This window comes from Chelonoidis abingdonii, chromosome 11, assembly GCF_003597395.2.
Source record: "Chelonoidis abingdonii isolate Lonesome George chromosome 11, CheloAbing_2.0, whole genome shotgun sequence".
NCBI lineage: Eukaryota > Metazoa > Chordata > Testudines > Testudinidae > Chelonoidis > Chelonoidis abingdonii.
Window position 1 is genome coordinate 32,019,049 of NC_133779.1, and position 18,735 is coordinate 32,037,783.

The following is an 18,735-nucleotide window of genomic DNA, read 5'->3' on the forward strand; positions in this document are numbered from 1 at the left end:
ACCCCAGAGCTGGCTGCATTTCCGTCATGGGTGAAACAATCCTTCACTCCATAAGGTTTGCCTAGTGTTTTGGGGGTGCTTGATGAAAGCTAACGTCACCTTTTATACTTCCGCAAGAAAGAAATTAAACTCCAGGCAGTTTATGGGGTGGATAGTCTCTCAGAGGATCCATGAGAGCAGGTGCTCTGTACAGACACCGAGAGCCCTAGACATACCTAGCCTAGTGGCCTTGGTCAAAATTTACCCTCTTGTCCCTCTTCTGCAGAGCAATACATGCTGGTTACCTTCCCTCCACCCACTGCTCTGCGTGGGGCTGAAAGGACACTGTTTGCAACCCCGGGAGATGACAGATGCTATTCAAATATACAATGATGCCAACTGTGTGACCAGATCACCTCCAGGGATGCGCTGCAGAAGTTCAGCGAGCAATGGGCAGGGCTGTTGGGCATCTCCCACCCATGGTATTGAACTGACAAGAACACAACAATGGCAGACGAACAGTTCAGTTTGGGGAGCACATACCCTCCGGGAGCCCCAGAGCAATCAGCCCACGGGTCTATTCAACACCTTTTTATTAAAAAGAATTACAAAAAGGAACAGGTTACAATGTTTATATACAGTCCAAAAATCTATCCCCTTTGCTGTTACAGTGTCCCACGTGCTTCAAAGCATTACGGGGCAAAGGGGGAGACCCCCATGCCAGCTGGTTACCTGCAGCAGCATCTACAGTACGCCATGTTTCTGGGCAGGAGGTAGGGAGTAGAGAACACAGGTGTGGGAGTGGGGTGAGGGAAGAGATAGGGTTAGTAACAATACAGTGAACAAGAGGCCTGGTTTTAATCAGCACAGTGATGACTGGCACCCCAGAGCTGCTTCCTGAAATGGACAGAGCGAGAGGGAAGAAAGAGGGACTGCAAAAGATATAAACAAACGTGGAATATTCCAAGCCCCTATAATGAACACAGTCAGAAACCTCATTTTAGACCGTCGTCCAGCACGGGCTACTTTACAACTGAAGCCCATCATGGTGGACTGAAAATTGAAGGGGGAACAGAAGATTTCTGCTGCTGGAAACCTGGCATCAAATGCCTCTCGCAACAGGCCCGAGGACTCCATCCTCTAGCTATTAACGAGGGCAGCTCATCCCAGCAGATGTGCCTTCTCCCTCTCCTCTCACCCACCCACCCACCCTGCCTCCCACTGCTACATGGGCCCACATGAACATTGCACAGCAGGCCCAGCTGGGGAATCACCCCTTGTGCTATTTGCCCGCATGGGATGGCATCCACTGAGGGGTGGGGATGTCCATTGCCCGGGCCACTTCTGCTCTGGAACAAAGGCACTTGGGCCTTTCTGGGGGAAAGCAGGTGGGGCCAGTTCCCAGCTGGGGCGTGAACGAAAAGCGGATCCTAAAGGAAAAGCTGACTGGAAAGACATCCTAAAGGCAAGAACCTGCCTCGAATCCTGCACTGCTCCAAGCTTTATTGCTAAACAGTGCAGTTCCCAGCAGTAACGGGGGCTGTGATGCTCGCCCCTTTCTAGAGCCAGCAGAACAGAACCAGATGGGTAACAGTTCGCACTGGCAATCCGGAGGAGGAAGTCGTTAGCAGTAAAGATGGTGTAACCTCTAAGCTGCAGTTCCTAGGAAGTACCTCTGGTGGGGAGAGGGCAGGAGCAGTGAAATCCATTCCTCCCCAGTAACTTCCTATACGTCCCCACCCACTAGCAAAAGACAGGCCTTGTGAACAGCAATGTTTCGTGCTCAATGCCTCAGAGTCTGGAATAGCAGGTGGCAAGGACGGGGGACAGCCTAGGGCCCCTGCTGTGAAGAGTGGCGGGGGACTGAGGACACCCCTTTACATGTATGCCTCCCAAAATGCAGCAAGAACCCAATTCAGCAACTCCGTGCTCAGCAGAGGGGTCTGTGCTGAGGGAGGGGCTGGGACATGTCCTGTTAGTGACAAGGGAGATGGGCAAAGTGGACTGGCTGAGCCACTTGGGGAAGGATCTTCAGAGAAAGTGGCTCAATCCCCGTAAACCCTGCTTCCAACCACAAGCAGCGGGGAAGGGCAGGGAAGCGATGGAGCCTCTGGCTGATAGAAACCTGCAATCCTGAGCAAAGCTAAGGGCAATGCTGCAAACGAAGAACCATTGTCACCCCAACCAACCCCCAATGCAAGCAAGGACGTGGGGAAGATATGAGAAATACGGCAGAGGCTGCTGTAGTCCCAGGGAAGCAGCAGGGTTATACAGTCTGCAGTGAGGTTATAATCTATGAACGGTAACTGAAGCTAAAATAGAGACACTTTACGTGAGGCGGGGCGGAATACATCTCACAATGGAACACAATGTATCGGTGGCAAGTTACTCCTTCGGACACAGTTCATCTGTCCTATTCACAGCAAGACACGTTACAAAGGGGACAACGAAGCAGCATGTACTGTAGTAATGCAGTCCCACACATCAGCCTGATCACCCTCCCGCCCCATGCCTGCGGCGCTATGGCCTCCAGGGAGCAGACGGTCTGTCGGGTAAGGCCTAGCGTGGGCAGAACTAGGGGAAGAGAGGGTGTGCGTTATTCACTCTAGAACATACCCCCTAGGGCTGCAGAGGCCTGGAACAAACGGACGGCAGCTAGTGGAAGTGATTTTCCGTTCTGATCACTGACGGAGGCGGCGTAAGCCAGGCAGCGTTCTGCTCTTCGAAAAGCCAGCCATGGCTGGGCTCAGCTGCTGCTCCGATCTCAGCTCAGCCAAGATTCTGAGCCAACAACCATTTCTCTCTCTCTGAGCCCTGAATACAAAGGGGGCGCTATGAATATGGTACATTTAAAGTCAAGCCATCAAAACCCTTGCTATTCCTGTGCACTATTGGTTTAGTGTTACTATTCATCAATAAATATTGATAGTATATTGAGCAAATATAGAAACAGATGGGGTGGGAAGGGCTGTAAAAGAGGAGAGAGAGAGAGGAAAAGAAAGTGAACTGGAGGATTTGCTTTTTAGAAAAAAAAAACACCCCAATTTCCATGAAAACCAGTTTAAAAAGCTCTATTTTCACCTATTGCTTTGATCTTGCTAAGTCAGTGTCCCACTAAAGGGATCAATCTGCAGGGACCCCTGAACATTTTCATATCCAGTAACAGCCAATGTTACCACCACCCAGCTCCCGTTGGCAACCCTTGAGCCTTACGTCTGATCAACACAATGGAGATTCTCTGGCAGCTCAAGGGGTGACCCTGGAGGGAGCCAACTCCTGCCATCCTGCAGTCACCCAGAGGATACAATAAGAAGCACTTGCTAGATGCCACAACCTAGCCAGCCAGAGTGTAAATCAGCCCCTTTAACGTCACCTGCCCCCCTACCCCTCAGACAAGTTAATAAGTAAGTTCCTCCTGTCCTTGACAGCTGTAAGTTGCAATATGGCTTCAGAGCCTTCCTCACAGTCCTGTCCACCTTCCTGCTGTAGCACTGAAACTGACTGCAGCAGCAGGTGGTGACGGCTTCCTAGCTGTCCATGGAGCATAAGACACTTCTGGCTTCTTCACCTGTTGCCACCCGGGATCTACAGAGCCCTGCACTTGTTCAGAAGGATCTGGGCACAGCAACTGTGAGTCTGGTGAAAGTCATCACCATCCCTCCTCCTCCTCCTCTTCTGCCCAGTGTGGCTGTTTCTATTTGCTGCCTTTCAAGGGCATGCCATACTCCCTTGCAGCAGGTTCTTGCTACGATCCCTTCTGGGCGACCCAATTCTCTACTCACCAGCCTGTCTGCAATTCACATGCTACCAAACATTTCCCCATTTCACACCCTTCTTACTCAACTTTTCTGTCTGTTTCCCCCTGTCCAGCCACTGGGGGCAGCTGTTTGCTTCAGAAGACAGAGGCAGATGCTGTGCCACCCTTCAAATCTAAATCAGAAATAAAAGAGTTGTCTGCCTTTAGCTTCATAGATCATTTCAGACGTATCCAACGTGCCTCTGAACACGTCTCCTAGAGAATAAAGAGCCTCTCTCTGGCTGTACTACTCAAAGCAGCCTTGCCATGCCTACAAGGCAACTACCGCATCACAGAGCATCTCTCTGGTGGAATCGAGAGGATCTCAGAGCCACTACCCGGCCACATGACCATTGCCAGCTGAGAGCCTGTACCCTGTAGCTGTGCCAGCAGCAGTCTCTATGTTCCATAGATACCAGCAAGTGCATAGGGGATCTGGAAGATGGCATGCTGCTGGGTACAGGTGAGCAGTGTTACTCTGAGTATTTATTGCACTGCTTCAAGGAGGCGGAGGAAGAACAGGAGAGAGAACGAGCGCAAGTCATCGTTTCACTTTAGCATCTTCTTTGATCTTCCAGATCATCAGCTCCATGCAAGCGCTGGCGTCCTCGCTGGAGTCATGACCTTCCACTGGGAACGAGAGACACAAGTGCCACAGTTAGCCACAGCGGGACAGAAGGGACAGGCGTCCTTGGCCCAGCTCCTGGGCACAGATTCTAGAGTACATTAGGGGTCCAGGTTCTATGAGAAGGTTGGGGGATTAACTCAGAGACACTTAATTGGGAGCTAGTGGCCTCAAATGTCCCTGCAGCTACATCATAAGTATTGCTCTAGTTGCACTGGGGGTGGCCAGATTCCACGGTTCAAACAGAGAAACAAAGTTGTTGAGTGACAGCTGTTCTACGCTGAGCCAGCCTATCCTTGGAGCACCTTGTGTCAGAGGGAGGCCTCAGGACGGTCTCCTGGAGGAGTCCAGAGCAAAACGCAGCAGAGACAGTTACACTCCTCAGGGGAAACTCTGAGCTGACAGATGCCAACAGGAGTTTAACACACCCGAGAGCAGGGCAGAAGTACCGGGGGCGGGGGCAGGGGTGGTTTGTGGCTCACGCAACTGAATTCCCCTGACATCTCAGCACCACCATCAGCTCGGTAGACCCCTCCACACAAGGAGAAGGCAACTGCTGACACCTGCCTTACAGAAACTGGATGTGAGGCTGGCAGACATCTCAGAGGAGGAGGGCCCCCTGGAGCCTGCACCCGCCCCATCAGAATGGCCTGACTTTGGCACCAGAACAAGGCTCAGATTGAGGCATTCTGAGCCTGACAAAAGTGGAGGAGTGGGAAGGGTAGTTTAGGACCAGATCTCACCCCTGGCTCTTCAATTCTCCCCTGCCTTAAAGATCAAGAGAGAGCTCTGAAAAACATCCTACTGCTCCATCCTGCAAGGTTATTTATGTAGTGCTGAAAACATACAGAGTACTTAACAACTGCCAGCCCTGATCCCTGCTCAAAGGAATTGACAGTCTAGAGACCCCGATGGCTCCCGTGCACTTAGACACGTGAACATGACTGACGAGCAGGCTCGCTACGGGGCTTTTCAGAAGAGGCGCTGCTGTGCTTTAGTCAGTAGGCTGGTCTCAGTGTGAATGGGGACATGACTTGCAGCTTCGAGACAGAGGAACAAAGAGGAAGGGTTGCTCTGGAGATGTGGAATTGAGTCCCGACCCTGCTAGACTGCCACTGGCCTTGGGCAGGTCACTTACTCTCTGCCTCATTTCCCATCTGTAATGGAGGGACAGTAACGCTTCCTTTCTCCCACCCTTTGTATTGCCTTGTAACAGTGAAAGGTGTTTGGGGCAAGGACTGTCTGACTAGGAGTTTGCACTGCACCTGGCACAGTGAGGCCCCAGTCTCAGCTGTGCAGAGGCAGCTTGGTGGGACACATGTGGCAGTAAGGGCAGAAGGGGAGACAGGAGCGGAGGAACTCGCAGTGGAGGTGGAATTAGATGGGAAAGCAGCACTCCCGTTTCCCCCATCTCTGAAGTCTCACCATTGTCCTGGATGATGCGCTTGAGGTAGTCGGCCATCAGCGTCCGGAGTGCTCGTTTGTAAGGCAAACCCAGCCGGTGGGGAAAGACAACTGCAGTATCCACCACTGTGTTATGGATAAGCTGGAGAGGGAAAACAGGGTGGTTTGTTTTCCCTCCTCAGAGCAGTCAGTGCATTAACTGAGATTAACCGCACACCCCAGGTAAGACCTTGAACACCCTCAGGTGCCACCTCCACAACACTCCCACCAAACCAGTTCCCCAGGTGGCTCTGAGCTGAACCGAAGTGTCCTGAACAGCACCTTCTGCCAGCCAGAATGCCTGCCCAGCCAATGCACGAACTCCTCTCCACAGGCAAAGCTGCTTCTATTCAAGTCTCAGCTCAGCCATTAAAACTCCTCCAAGCAACAGGGCAGCTAGTCCATTTAGCCTGGCGCCAGAGACGCTCCCATGCTTCCAGTGGAGTCTTTTCACAGCTTGTTACACAGTCAGAGCAGCTCTTTGAGAGGGGTCCTTTTAAACAGAATGAGCTGTGCTTCGGAACATACTTGGACTTAACCCATTACCCGCCACACTTCTGCACAAGCAGACTCTTGCCTCTTTTAGAGACAAGTCCATTGGTTTCTAAGCTGGAGCTGGAGCTTTGCAAGGGAATCACTTCTGAGAGTTTCATATTAGCGTGAATGGTTCTGTTCCTGCTCTATCTGCAGATGGATTTGAAGAGGGCTGGATACTCCGATCGTGTGTCATTTGCAGTTAATGTAGGATGAGACAAGGTGAGCAGATCTTATGGGCAAGGCACAAGCAAATCACTGCAGAGGCCAGGAAGGAATTTCCTGCCACTCACATACATAACAGGAGCAGGGAGTTCACTTGCCACTAGTAACAAGCATTGGCCAGAGCTGGAATCAAGATAATGGCTAGATCAGGGGTCAGCAACCTTTCAGAAGTGCTGTGCCAAGCCTTCATTTATTCACTCTGATTTAAGGTTTTGCGTGCCAGTAATACATTTTAACGTTTTCAGAAGGTATCTTTTTATAAAGTCTATAATATATAACTAAACTATTGTTGTATGTAAAGTAAATTAGGTTTTTAAAACATTTAAGAAGCTTCATTTAAGATTAAATTAAAAATGCAGAACCCCCCAGACCGGTGGCCAGGACCCAGGCAGTGTGAGTGCCACTGAAAATGAGCTCGTGTGCCGCCTTTGGCACCCATGCCATAGGTTGCCTAACCCTGGGCTAGATAGCAGAGTCAGTGGTTCAATCCAGCATGACAGAGCCCATGTGCTTTTGAAACAGCACATGCTCAAGTTTACTATGCACTGGAGAGCTCACACGTTCAGTCTCTGTGCTGGCCAGAGGACTGTTTAACAGGGGTTATGAAGAAGCCAGGGTGAGACAGAGGTTAAGTATCATAGGGACAGTGCAGCCCTGATACCGAGATTAATTTGTACGTCTGGCCAGCGAGGGCACTTCCTGGAGGGCTCTCTTCTTTAGGTTTCTGATTCACGACACAGGATGATTTGAACGGGCCTTTGACTCTCCAGCCGCCCGTCTGCCCCTTACTTTGTCTTGGCGCTTGCTAATGTTGCGTGACAACTTGCAACTCACTCGTTAATCGTTTCATCGCTGAGCTATGGAAATGCTTTAGAACAGCTGCAGTTTAATAGAAACAACCTGCCGCGTTCTTTGAAGTGTAAAACTGCCAAACATTATGGATAATCTCCTCTCTGGCACAGTCAAGTCTGGCATCAGCCCAAGCAGAATAATTACTTATGTAGATCAGGGAGACTGAGGAAAGGGGATAATACAGCTTTAAATATAAAACTGAAATGCTATTGCTATTTGAAGCTTGCTGTGGCCATTATTGGGATGTCTTCTTTACTGCCAGAGCCTTTAGAGATTATGACTTTGCACAGCACTGCCTGTAAAGCTTTGCAATATTGCTTTTGGGTTCGTTCTCTTGGCAGTTTCTGCAATGCTAAAAGAAAATAATGATTTTAAGAGGCCAACACCGTCATCTTGTGCTGATGAGACCATAAATGATTTTTTTATTGTGATCACTGATACTTTGAGATCCTGGGAAGGAGGGTGGTATAGAAAGGCAAGGAGCTTACAGGCATGAATGCAGTAAACTTTCCAACGCCCCCATGAGTTAGTAACTATTACCCCTTTATCAAATAGGGCTACCTGGATAAAGGATGGTTTTGTCATTTGTAGGCTTGAACCAAGAGCCAATCTGCCAGACTTCCCCTGACCTTGGGGGGAGTCACTTAGTCTCTCTGCGTTTCCATTTCTGTACAGTGGGGCAATGGCCTGGCCCTGCCCTGCCACACAGGGAAGCGGTGAGGATGAAAGACCGAGGAGCTCAGATCATAGAATATCAGGTTGGAAGGGACCTCAGGAGGTATCTAGTCCAACCCCCTGCTCAAAGCAGGACCAATCCCCAACTAAATCATCACAGCCAGGGCTTTGTCAAACCTGACCTTAAAAACCTCTAAGGAAGGAGATTCCACCACCTCCCTAGGGAACCCATTCCAGATGCTACAGTGATGAAGGCCAGAGAAGCACCTTAGGGCTTGTCTATACTCAAAATGCTACAGCAGCACTGCTGCGCCGACACTGCTTATCTGTCGGCATAGGCAACCCATCTCCCTGAGAGGCAGCAGCTCGGTCGACAGGAGAATTCTTCCGTCAACCTAGCCCCCTCTACACTGGGGGTAGGGAAGTTTAACTACACTACTCAGGGTGCAGAGTTTTCACATCCCTGAGCGACACAGTTGAGCCAACTTAATTTGCTAGCATAGATCTGGCCCCAGACAGACAGAACGGTTAAGATGATTTGATCAGGGTTACACAGGAAGTCAGTGGCAAACCAGGGGCTGGGATCCAGGAGTTTAGTAGCCAGCCCTCTCCCTCTCGCCCAAAACCCTTACCAAATTAAATAATTCATGTGAACGCAGTCTTGGTTTCAGGGGACAGTTTGACAGGCCAGCCCTCCTCTGGGGTGGTTCCATGACAGTAAAAGAGGGATTCTCTTTCCATGGCTCATCCAATCTCTGACCGCACTCCTAAGCGCATCAACAAGGAAACAATCTGGGTCTCTGGGGATGGTGTTTCTCCTTTCTAATGATGCTTGTCAGCTTAGAGCTCACTCAGGGGCTTAATGGCATGCAACCAATCCACTCCAGCCTCTAACCACTACACCATACTATAAAGCTGCCTCATGGATAGCTCAGTCTCACAAAGCAATCCCATTCAGTCAGACAGAGCTAGACGGTATCCTTTGGTACAGATCACTAGTGACTTGAAACACCGCTTGTGCCCCTGCTCAACCGATCTGGCAGACTCCAATGGCTCGGACAAGGCTGTACTGTGATCTTCTTGCTCTCATGAAGGCAAACTCTTTCTGTAATGGTGAAACGGTAAACAAAGATTCAAGGAAAGGAAGGAGGGGACAGGCTTTGTTACCTTTAGTGCAAATAAATCACTTTCCAAGCTGTGTCCTATCAAAATCGTGTCTGCGCTGAACATGTTTAATAGAACAGCTTGCACGTCTCGCAGGGTGATGCTTGCATTCTCCAGGTCCTCCTCTGTCACACCTGAAAACCTGCAGTGCGACAGCAACAGGGGACTTCTTAGTGGGGCTGAACCTTCCACGCCCTAGCAACAGCCACATGTTTGAGGCAACGAAAACTTCCCATTCTCAATGTTCTCAAGAAGCTTTCAGCCAAGTGATTCAGACCATTGAGATTTGGAGCACGACATGGTGACAGAGGCACTTTTTGGCACCTGCCCCCGTTACTGAAATGGCTCTTGTTTAAGACTGCAGTTCTGGTGCGGGGGTCCTGGTCTTTGCGGTAACTGTGATTCACGTCTGAGACGCTCACAGTGGCAGCTCCTTTGCCCTCAAGGCCTTGTGACTTGGCCCATGTGATCGCTGGACCATTTGGGTCCTGCACCTGTCTACGCCTGCCTGTCTCCTCCTATTGGGGGGGTGGATGCACCAAACCTGAGTAACGTTGCGACCTCATGGGTCAGGTGCAACCCCAAGGGACAGGAGCTGCTGTGGCAGGGTGGGCTCACTCTCCACACCCGTGCAGGACCCCTGTTCCTCTGCTTTCCAAGACACATGCTTGTTTTCCCACACCTCTGCCATGAAATGCAGTAAAATTTTTGTGGATAAAATTGTAGCCTCACTCATGTTTTCTGGACCAGTTCAGCATAGCTGCTGGCCTGTTACAACAACGTGATCCACTGAAATCAGGGCTTCACCTGAGTGGCAGCCACAATAGTCGGCATAGCAAGTAAGTGGCTGGGCTTGAGGGGAAGTCTTCATGCCCTCCGTATGAGAGGAAAAGCAGCCACGGATGAGCTTTGCAATTTCAAAATTCTAATCATAAGCCACACGCTGCAGAGGCAGCGAACTCAGCTGCTGGGGAGGAATGGCTGGAGGGGACTTGAGAAATGCCTTGTCATCACTGCTCGAGCCAGCTACAGAGTGATGCTGACAGGCTAAGAAGGAGAAGCCATGCCGAGATAGCAGTGTTGGGCTGCTGAAGTCATTTATTATTAAAAACTCTCCCCAGAAAGCAGAGTCAAAAGCCTTTTTAATGGCTCCAGCCACACTCCATCCAGGGGAGGGGTTGCTCTTACCTGGTGTTGTAGTCCACCACTTTGTTGTCAGGTTTGACAAAGGTGTCATAGACCACTTTCAGGTCAGAGTTGATCACGGTTACTCTCGTCAGCTCCAGTCCTTGCTTGGTGTAACACTGTCAACCCCAAACAAGCAAAGAGAGCTGGTCTTAGCATGGTGTTTGCAGTCCAGGTCTTGGTATTTAGGTACCACCCATGCATGTTAGCACTAGCATGTCCTGAATTATGACAGTTACGCTGCTGCATGGCTAGCTGGCATGCATTGGCTAACAATGCCAGGGCTGCCCAGAGGGGGGCGGAAGTGGGGCAATTTGCCCCAGGCCCTGCAGGAGCCCCCACGAGAGTTGTTCGAGGGCCCTGGAGCAGGGTCCTTTACTCGCTCTGGGGGCCCCGAAAAACTCTCGCGGGGCCTGGGCCCTCAGAGCTTCTTCCGCTCCAGGTCTTCAGCAGCAATTCGGCGGTGGGGGGTCTTTCCGCTCTGGGACCCGCTGCCAAAGTGCCGGGTCTTCGGCAGCAATTCGGTGGCAGGGGACCCCCGCTGCTGAAGACCCCAGGCCCCCTGAATCCTCTGGGCAGCCCTGAACAATGCTATTTTTAAAAGAAATTTATCATCTTCAGTACAAACAGCAACTGATCAATTAAAAATACATCTCCCACTAACCCCCAGAATGTGCTGTGACATCATACAGCCAGATAATCACACCGTCTGCCAAAGGAAAAAAAGAAGAGTCTTCTTTGATGCTAACTATGGCAGGTGAAGGAAAAGTATCTAGGAGTTGTATATGCATGCCACAGCATGGCCTATAGACAGGCAGGTCTACAGTACGTGAGCTCTGGAGCACAGCGTCAGGGGAGAATCAGTTATTCATACAGCAAAGGAACCTTCTGGTATAAATATTAATAAGAGTTCCACAAAGAGGATATCTACAATTTATAATCCACTTTTTAAAATAACTTGATATGCGGTGATCCTGAACAAGCTTGCTCCTAATAAACCGTATCAAAAGGATGCTTGAAAGCACTGGATTAGATCGTTCTGATCAGTTACATCCTGAGTCCTGGCTCCTCTTGCAAATGGATTAGAATGTACTGTTCCCACTGCTGATGGATAAGACTCCCACTCAGAGAGTAACTGTTGAACAACATGCAGCATCCCAAGTGTGGCTTTTCTTCTTCTGGGAGACTGACAGGCGGAAACAGATCTCTACAGAGGAGCGCTGCAGAGAGCTGCCCTGTTCCACCCCAAGCTTCCCACCGGCCCTACTTCATGAGTATGTTCCCCTTTCAGTTAGGATTTCTGCTCCCAGATACCCACCATTTCACAGTCTAAAGCATAGATCCCTGGATAGCCATTGGTAGTAGGCAGCTTCTCAAAAGTTTTCACAAAACCCTCCAGGTTCTCCTTCCGGCCATCTTGGACATGTTGCTTTAAAAAGAAATCCACACACACTTGTAAGACAAAAGCAAGTTCCTGAAATCCCATCACAAGCCAGACACAAAACTCAGAACTAACTTTCCAACAGATCAAATCTCAGATTCAAATTTCTTTACATTTCCAACAATTACAAATGAAGAATAGGATTGGCTGGCAAAAGGTTCCAACCGAGCAGGTACCCTGTAGAAAGGCAGCAATTATACAACAGCCAGTGATTATACAACTGTACAGAAAAAATGTTTCATAAAGCAACAAGCGACCAGCTTGACTTAACAGTGAAATCCTCGCTGATCTTAAACACAAAAAAGAAGCTTACAAGAAGTGGAAGACTGGACAAATGACCAGGGAGGAGTATAAAAATATTGCTCAGGCATGCAGGAGTGAAATCAGGAAGGACAAATCACACTTGGAGTTGCAGCTAGCAAGGGATGTGAAGGGTAACAAGAACGGTTTCTTCAGGTATGTTAGCAACAAGAAGGTGCTCAAGGAAAGTGTGGGCCCCTTACTGAACTGGAGAGGCAACCTAGTGACAGAGGATGTGGAAAAAGCTAATGTACTCATTGCCTTTTTTTTTTTGGCCTCTGTCTTCACAAACAAGGTCAGTTCCCAGACTACTGCACTGGGCAGCACAGTATGGGGAGGAGGTGACCAGCCCTCATGTGGAGCAAGACGCGTTCAGAATCCTTTAGAAACTGGACCGGAGCACAAGTGATGGGGCCGGCATGCACTCTGCAATCCAGAGGTGCGTGATGGAGTTTTGGCAGAGTCGTTATTCGCAGAGCCGATTGCATGTAATCTTTGAAAACTCTGCGATTCCGGCACTGGGAGGTCCAGATGACGGGAAAAAAGCTATATGTAGTATCCATTCTCTAAAACGGAAGGAGGAGGATCTGGAACACAGGCCAGTCAGCCTCACCATCATCCCTGGAAATTATGTGAAGCAGGTCTTCAAGGAATCCATTTTGAAGCAGCTTAGAGTCGAGGGACAAGTGATTCAGTGAACCGTCACATGGATTTCTCATAGGCAGTCATGCTTGACTAACCTAATTGCCTTCTATGAGGAGATAACTGGCTCTGTGGATGAGGGGAAAGCAGTGGATGTGTTATTCCTTGACTTTAGCAAAGCTTTTGATATCATCTCCCACAGTATTCTTGCCAGCAAGTTAGAGAAATATGGGCTGGACGATTGGACTATAAGGTGGATAGAAAGCTGGCTAGATCATCAGGCTCAACGGGTAGTGATCAATGGCTCCATGTCTAGTTGGCAGCCGCTATCAAGCGGAGTGCCCCAAGGGTCGGTCCCGAGGCCAGTTTTGTTCAATATCTTCATTAATGATCTGGAGGCTTGGACTGCACCCTCAGCAAGTGTGCAGATGACACTAAACTGGGAGGAGTGGTAGATACGCTGGAGGGTAGGGATAGGATACAGAAGGATCTAGATAAATTAGAGGACTGGGCCAAAAGAAATCTAATGAGGTTCAACAAGGACAAGTGCAGAGTCCTGTACTTAGGACGGAAGAATCCCATGCACTGCTACAGACTAGGGACCGAGTGGCTAGGCAGCAGTTCTGCAGAACAGGACATATTTACAGTGAACAAGAAGCTGGATATGAGTCACCAGTGTGCCCTTGTTGCCAAGAAGGCTAACAGCATTTTGAGCTGTATAAGCAGGAACACTGCCAGCAGATCGAGGGACGTGACCATTCCGTCTCTGTTCAGCATTGGTGAGGCCTCATCTGGAGTACTGTGTCCAGTTTTGGGCCCCACACTACAAGGAGGATGTGGAAAAATTGGAAAGAGTACAGCAGAGGACAACAGAAATGATTAGGGGGCTGGAGCACATGACTTATGAAGAGAGACTGAGGGAACTGGGATTGTTCAGTCTGCAGAAGAGAAGAATGAGGGGGGAATTGATAGCTGCTTTCAAATACCTGAAAAGGGGTTCCAAAGAGGATGGAGCTTGCCTGTGCTCTGTGGTGGCAGATGACAGAACAAGGAGTAACGGTCTCAAGTTGCAGTGGGGGAGGTTTAGCTTGGATATTAGAAAAAACTTTTTCACTAGGAGGGTGGTGAAGCACTGGAATGGGTTCCCTAGGGAAGTGGTGGAATCTTCTTCCATAGAGGTTTTTAAGGCCCGGCTTGACAAAGCCCTGGCTGGTATGATTTAGTTGGGGATTGGTCCTGCTCTGAGCAGAGGATTGGACTAGATGACCTCCTGAGGTCCCTTCCAACCCTGATATTCTATGAACAATTAGTGCTGTTATACTGCAGCAAATACACAAAGTTGAAGGCATGGGGACAGCAATAGACTGGAAAAATGCAGGTATTCTGCAGTCCCACGCCACATGGTGATCCACTGCTTCTGATAACTTTACCGCAGATGGCAAACGTGGTCATGTACAACCAGAATCTCACATCCACATAGATCTAGAAGTTCAGGCATCACATCCGTAGCTCATGCTTGAGAGACAAGTTACACATTCGGGACCAGGTATTAAATGAGGAGGAAACTAACTAACAAACAACATTTGCTCTTTCTCCTTAAAGAAAAAAAGTTATGCAGGGAAATTCCATAGTGAGCATCTCATACTGAACCACTCCAGCTTCAGGCTCATTAGATCATCCCTAGATTCCCTTCTATAGCATCATATCCCTATCCTGTGTGGCTACCATCTCAATTTAAAGCTATGCATAACATATAGAGAGCCAATGAAAGGAGCATTTCAGGTATAAGGGAGTGCAAGGAAATCGAGATACCGTGCTCAGTCAGTGCAAATAAGTTCCCATACTTCAAAACCAGGCCATGCAGACAAACGCACAGAAACACTGACCACGTGAAAAGCAAAGAGCTACTGCCTTCCATTTATCTTCTGGGCCTTATGAGCAAATTTCCAAAATGTTAAATTATTGTCCCATTATGAAGCAATAACCTTATTCTGAACTAAAGCTTAAGATCAAGGAGTTTTAGCTCAGAATACAGTTATTACTGCATTAGCAGGAAACACTCTCCCTCAAATTATATTGACATGAACATAAGAACAGCCAGGGTCAGAACAAAGGTCCATCTAGCCCAGTATCCTGTCTTCTGACAGTGGCCAGTGCCAGGTGCCCCAGAGGGAATGAACACACCAGGGAATCATCAAGTGATCCATCCTCTGTTGCCCATTCCCAGCTTCTGGCAAACAGAGGCTAGGGACACCATCCCTGCTCATCCTGCCTAATAGCCATTGATGAACCTATCCTCCAGGAACTTATCTAATTCTTTTTTGAACCCTCTCATAGTCTTGGCCTTCACAATATCCTCTGGCAAGGAGTTCCACAGGTTGACTGTGCATTGTGTGAAAAAATACTTCCTTTTGTTTGAACCTGCTGCCTGTTAATTTCATTTGGTGACCCCTAGTTCTTGTGTTATGAGAAGGAGTAAATAACACTTCCTTATTTACTTTCTCCACACCAGTCATGATTTTATAAACCTCTATCATATCCTCCCTTAGTCATCTCTTTTCCAAGATGAAATGTCCCAGTCTTATTAATCTCTCTTCATACGGAAGCTGTTCCATACCCCTAATCATTTTTGTTGCCCTTTTTTGAATCTTTTCCAATTCCATTATATCTTTTTTGACATGGGGCGACCACATCTGCACACAATATTCAAGGTGTGGGTGTACCCTGGACTTATATAGAGGCAATATAGTATTTTCTGTCTTGTTATCTATCCCTTTCTTAATGATTCCCAACATTCTGTTCACTTTTTTGACTGCTGCTGCCCATTGAGTGGATGTTTTTAGAGAACTCTCCACAATGACTCCAAGATCTCTTCCTTGAGTGTTAACAGCTAATTTAGACCCTACCATTGTATACGAATAGTTGGGATTATCGTTTCCAATGTGCATCACTTTGCATTTATCAACATTGAATTTCATCTGCCATTTTGTTGCCCAATCACCCAGTTTTGTGAGATCCTTTTGTAGCTCTTCACAGTTTGCCTGGGACTTAACTATCTTGAGTAGTTTTGTATCATCTGCAAATTTTGCCACCTCACCTTTTAACCCTTTTTCCATATTTATGAATATGTTGAATAGGACTGGGCCCAGTACAGACCCCTGGGGGACACCATTATTTACCTTTCTCCATACTGAAAACTGATCATTTATTCCTACCCTTTGTTTCCTATCTTTTAGCCAGTTACCGACCCATGAAAGAACCTTTCCTCTTATCCCATGACAGCTTACTTTGCTTAAGAGCCTTTGGTGAAGATCATCAAAGCCTTTTTAAAATCTAAACACACTATAGCCACTGGATCCCCCTTGTCCACATGCCTGTTGACCCCCTCAAAGAATTGGTGAGGCATGATTTCCCTTTACAAAAACCATGTTGACTCTTCCCCAACAAGTTATGTTCATCTATGTGTCTGACAATTTTGTTCATTACTATAGTTTCAATCAGTTTGCTCGGTACGGAATTCAGACTTACCAACCTGTAATCACCAAAATCACCTCTGGAGCCCTTTTTAAAAATTGGCGTCACATTAGGTATCCTCCAGTCATTTGGAACAGAAGCTGATTTAAATGATAGGTTACAAACTACAGTTGTTAGTTCTGCAATTTCACATCTGAGTTCCTTCAGAACTCTTGGGTAAAAACCATCTGGTCCTGGTGACTTATTACTGTTTAGTTTATCAGTTTGTTCCAAAACCACCTCTAATGACCTCAGTCTGTGACAGTTCCTCTAACTGGTCACCTAAAAAGAATGGTCCAGGTTTGGGAATCTCCCTCACATCCTCAGGCATGAAAATCGATGCAAAGAATTCATTTAACTTCTCTGCAATGGCCTTATCGTCCCTGAATGCTCCTTTAGCATCTCGATCATCCAGTGGCCCCACTGGTTGGTTAGCAGCTTCCTGCTTCTGATGTACTTACAAAAATGTTGGCTATTACTTTTTGAGTCTTTGGCTATTCTTCAAATTCTTTTTTGGCCTTCCTAAATATATTTTTACACTTCATTTGCCAGAGTTTATGCTCCTTTCTATTTGCCTAGCTATGATTTAACTTCCACTTTTTAAAGGAGGCCTTTCTGTCTCTCATTGTTTCTTTTACTTTGCTGTTTAGCCAGGGTCGCACTTCTTTGGTTGTCTGTGTTTTTTTTAATTTGGGGTATACATTTAAGTTGAACCGCTATTATGCTGTCTTTAAAAAGTTTCCACGCAGCTTGCAGAGATTTCACTTTTGGCGCTGCACCTTTTAATGTCTGTTTAACTAACTTCCTCATTTTTGTGTAGTCCCCCTTCCTGAAATTAAATGCTACAGTGTTGGGCTGCTGTGGAGTTTTCCCCACCACAGAGATGCTAAGTTTAATTATATTATGTTCACTATTACCAAGTCGTCCAGCTATATTCACTCCTTGGACCAGATCCTGTGCTGTATTTAGGACTAAATCAAGAATTGCCTCTCCTCTTGTGGGTTCCAGAACTAGCTGCTCCGAGACCAGCCATTTAAGGTGTCAAGAAACTCTCTGCAACCTATCCTGAGGTGACATGTACCTAGTCAACATGGGGAGTTTCTATTTTTATAGCCTCTATAATCTCCCTGAGCATTTCACAGTCACTATCACCATCCTGGTCAGGTGGTCGCTAATATATCCCTACTGCTATATTCTTCTTATTAGAGCACGGCATTACTATCCATAGGGATTCTATGGTACAGTTTGCTTCACTTAAGATTTTTACTTCATTTGATTCTATGCTTTCTTTCACATATATTGCCACTCCCTCACCAGCATGACCTGTTCTGTTCTTCTGATATATTTAGTACCCTGGTATTACTATGTCCCATTGATTATCCTCGTTCCACCAAGTTGCTGTGATGCCTGTTATATCAATATCCTCATTTAATACGAGGCACTCTAGTTCACCTATATTATCTAGACTTCTAGCATTTGTATATAAGCACTTTAAAAACTTGTCACTTTTTAACTGCCAGCCATTACATGATGTAACTGAATGGGCCTCTTTTTTATTTGACTGTTTCTCATCAGATCCTACCCATATTTTATCATTTTCCATCCTCTCCTCCTTACTAGGACATAGAGAATCTCCATTAATATATCCTTCCCTAAAGGATGTCTCTGTCCGAACTGTGCACTCCTCCTGCCGGCTTTCCCCTAGCCCTTAGCTTAAAAGCTGCTCTACGACCTTTTTAATTTTAAGTGCCAGCAATCTGGTTCAGGTGGAGCCCATCCTTCCTGCATAGACTCTCCCTTTCCCAACAGTTTCCCCAGTTCCTAATAAATCTAAACCCCTCCTCCCTACACCATTGTCTCATCCACGCATTGAGACACTGCAGTTCTGCCTGTCTAAGTGACCCTGCACGTGGAACTGGAAGCATTTCAGAAAATGCTACCATGGAGGTCCTAGACTTCAATCTCTTATGTAGCAGCCTAAACTTGGCCTCCAGAACCTCTTTCCTATCCTTCCCTATGTCATTGGTACATACAAGTACCACGACCGCCGGCCCCTCCCAAGCACTGCACATAAAGTCTATCTAGATGTCTTGAGAGATCCGCAACTTTTGCACCAGGCAGGCAAGTCACCAGGAGGTTCTCCTGGTCATCGCAAACCCAGCTATTTATGTTTCTAATGATCAAATCCCCCCATAACTATTACCTGTCTCGTCCTAATAACTGGAGCTCCCTACCCCAGAGTGCGAGAGGATACCATGACATCATCTGGAAGGATGATCCCAATTATGGGATCGTTTTCCTCTGTTCCAGTTGGATGGTCTCCTTCCCTTTCATCCTCTTCAACAGCACAGAGGCTGTCAG

At 47.7% G+C, this 18,735-nt stretch overlaps 1 protein-coding gene across 1 annotated transcript in view; it reads right to left on the bottom strand.

Moving 5' to 3' along the window:
- Nucleotides 1–555: 555 nt before the first annotated feature.
- Nucleotides 556–18,735, bottom strand: part of REXO1 (RNA exonuclease 1 homolog) — a 71,255-nt gene continuing 53,075 nt past the window's right edge. Inside the window, exons 12-16 of the mRNA XM_032798979.2 lie at nucleotides 11,797–11,907; nucleotides 10,482–10,597; nucleotides 9,297–9,435; nucleotides 5,826–5,946; nucleotides 556–4,405 (exon numbers count right to left, since the gene is read on the bottom strand). Coding sequence (XP_032654870.1) covers nucleotides 4,317–4,405; nucleotides 5,826–5,946; nucleotides 9,297–9,435; nucleotides 10,482–10,597; nucleotides 11,797–11,907 — 576 coding nt within the window. The 3' untranslated portion in view covers nucleotides 556–4,316. The remainder of the gene's footprint in view (nucleotides 4,406–5,825; nucleotides 5,947–9,296; nucleotides 9,436–10,481; nucleotides 10,598–11,796; nucleotides 11,908–18,735) is intronic.